The 2,159-nt window shown below is 21.0% G+C and overlaps 2 protein-coding genes across 2 annotated transcripts in view; both read right to left on the bottom strand.

Annotated features, from left to right (window-relative positions):
* The window catches only part of EHI_014390 (AP-2 complex protein, putative), a gene marked incomplete at both ends in the record, with an annotated part of 2,378 nt that extends 1,361 nt beyond the window's left edge, over window positions 1-1,017 (bottom strand). The window contains one exon of the mRNA XM_001913510.1: window positions 266-1,017. Coding sequence (XP_001913545.1) covers window positions 266-1,017 — 752 coding nt within the window. The remainder of the gene's footprint in view (window positions 1-265) is intronic.
* Window positions 1,018-1,415: 398 nt separating this feature from the next.
* The window catches only part of EHI_014380 (uncharacterized protein), a gene marked incomplete at both ends in the record, with an annotated part of 1,503 nt that continues 759 nt past the window's right edge, over window positions 1,416-2,159 (bottom strand). The window contains one exon of the mRNA XM_001913509.1: window positions 1,416-2,159. This exon is cut by the window's right edge and continues 759 nt beyond it. Coding sequence (XP_001913544.1) covers window positions 1,416-2,159 — 744 coding nt within the window.

Here is a 2,159-nt window from a genome sequence, read left to right as displayed (position 1 = left end):
AATATTAATATCTTTTTCTTTTATTAATTGAATTAATAAAGGAAGAAGATAATTAAAATATTGTTCTTGTTCATTTTTAATAATAATAGAAGCTATTTCAAATAATAAAGCCATTAAAATATATTTTTTATGTATTTTTGAATGTAATTTTTCTTTTAAATTTTCATAATATTTCAATGTAAATTTAACAAGTTCCCAAAACATAAAATTTGTTGTAGAATCTAATTTTATTTTTGATAATAATTTAAATAATGAAATTTGTAACCATGGAGAAATTATTTCATGATATTCTATTTCTTTATTTATTTTTTGATGAATTAAATTATATAAAATATTTACCAATTTATTTCCAAATGGTTGAACAATAATTGGATTTTTTTTTATAATTTCAGATAATAATAAAACAATACTATTAATTAATCCTAAATCCATTTCATAATTTATTTGTTTTTCTATTATTTTCATAAAATTTGGATTTATTATTATTATATTTGGTTGTATTTTATATAATTTACTTAACGTAACTATCGCACGTTTTTTTATTGAATCTTCATTAAATCCAATACAAAGTTTAATAATAGTTGGTGCAAGTGAATCAATTATTTCAATATTTGCTATTGAACTAATAACTGTTAATGCATTTGAAATAATACATTCATTAGAATTATCTAAATCATGTTGAAGAGTATTAATAATCATTCTACTTGATTCTGGTACATTAGAATATAACATTTGAAAAGCTAAATATCCAATTTGTTTATCAAGAAATTTGTTACTACTTAATAATTCAATAATTTCTATAAACCCAACATCAACTTCATATCCTAATATATTAATATAAATCATTTTTATTGCATTTAATCTTCTCTTCTTTTTTTTTATTTTTTTTTCTTTTAACTCTTTTCTTATTAATGCCATTTCACATTTAACTATTTCATTTTCTGATTCTAAATTATATTCTTCAATCTTATTTGTAAATTCATATATCCCTTTATTAAATACCTTTGATCTATCCATATTAATGTTATAACCTACATTCAGTTCATTTCTCTTCTTGTATTTATACTTCTTTCTTGTACTTTTCTTATTTCTTTTTTTTTATTATTTATTTAATTCTTTTTATTATTTTCTTCTTTTTTATTTCTCAAATAATTTTTTCTTTCTTCATAAATTTCTTGTGCTTTTTCCTTTCTCTTTTGATAAAATTCTAAACAGAATTTTATCAATTTCTTTTATTTTTACTATGTAAAAAATACAATTAATAATAAAATATATTTGTTTTATACTAAAAAGTAGAATATTTCTCTTTTTTTTTGGTAAAAGAAAATCTTTTTATGAATATTCTTATTTTCTTTTATGTCTTAATGAATTAACAATAACTTCATTAATAAAGAAATAAAATAATTAACCACTTTTCATTTTAGATTGACTTTTTTTGTTTTTTTCTTAAGATTCATAAAGTCATTAGCTTGTTGTAGTGTTATTTCAGTCATTTGAAGTAAAGAAAATTCGTTTTGTAATGGATTGATGAGATGATTATTCCCAAACAAGATTGTATCACCAATAATTACCCAATCTTTACCTAATTTATTTTGGTGTTCAATGCATTTAATCAATTCATTTCGTTCTATCTTTATTTTCATAATAATGTCGTCAATTAAAATTGTAGAATATGCCTTTGCTATACGTTCAATTACTTTGATTTGGCATTGTTGATATAAGTATTCAACAATACCATTGTTTCCATCTTTTTCAAAAATTTTATCAAAAGAAGATTGAAGAATACTTTTAAGCTCGTACTTACTACAAAATGCTGCTATCTCTTTGTAGGATTTTGGAATAAAAAGAGAATAAGGAAAAGGAATTATGTATTGCTCAAAATGAGCAGCTGTTAATAAAATAAGCTTTTTTGCTGCTTCAATTCCAAAATTACTTGCTGTTTTTTTCATTATTGGTACTTCACAACATTGTCTAAACATAAATTCTGCTTTCTTCATTAGGTTCAGTCTGAGAAAATAACATCCACTCCAATAAAAGAATGCTCTTAATAAACAATTATTTGTTCTTGGAACACAATAAATTGCGTTAATCAAGTCATTAGGATTAATTATTGTGTTGAATGGTTCTAATAATTGATAATGAAATACAGTAATTTCAAC

This window comes from Entamoeba histolytica, genomic scaffold (genome assembly GCF_000208925.1).
Source record: "Entamoeba histolytica HM-1:IMSS scf_1104750516447 genomic scaffold, whole genome shotgun sequence".
NCBI lineage: Eukaryota > Evosea > Mastigamoebida > Endamoebidae > Entamoeba > Entamoeba histolytica.
This window is presented reverse-complemented; position numbering and strand designations above follow the sequence as displayed.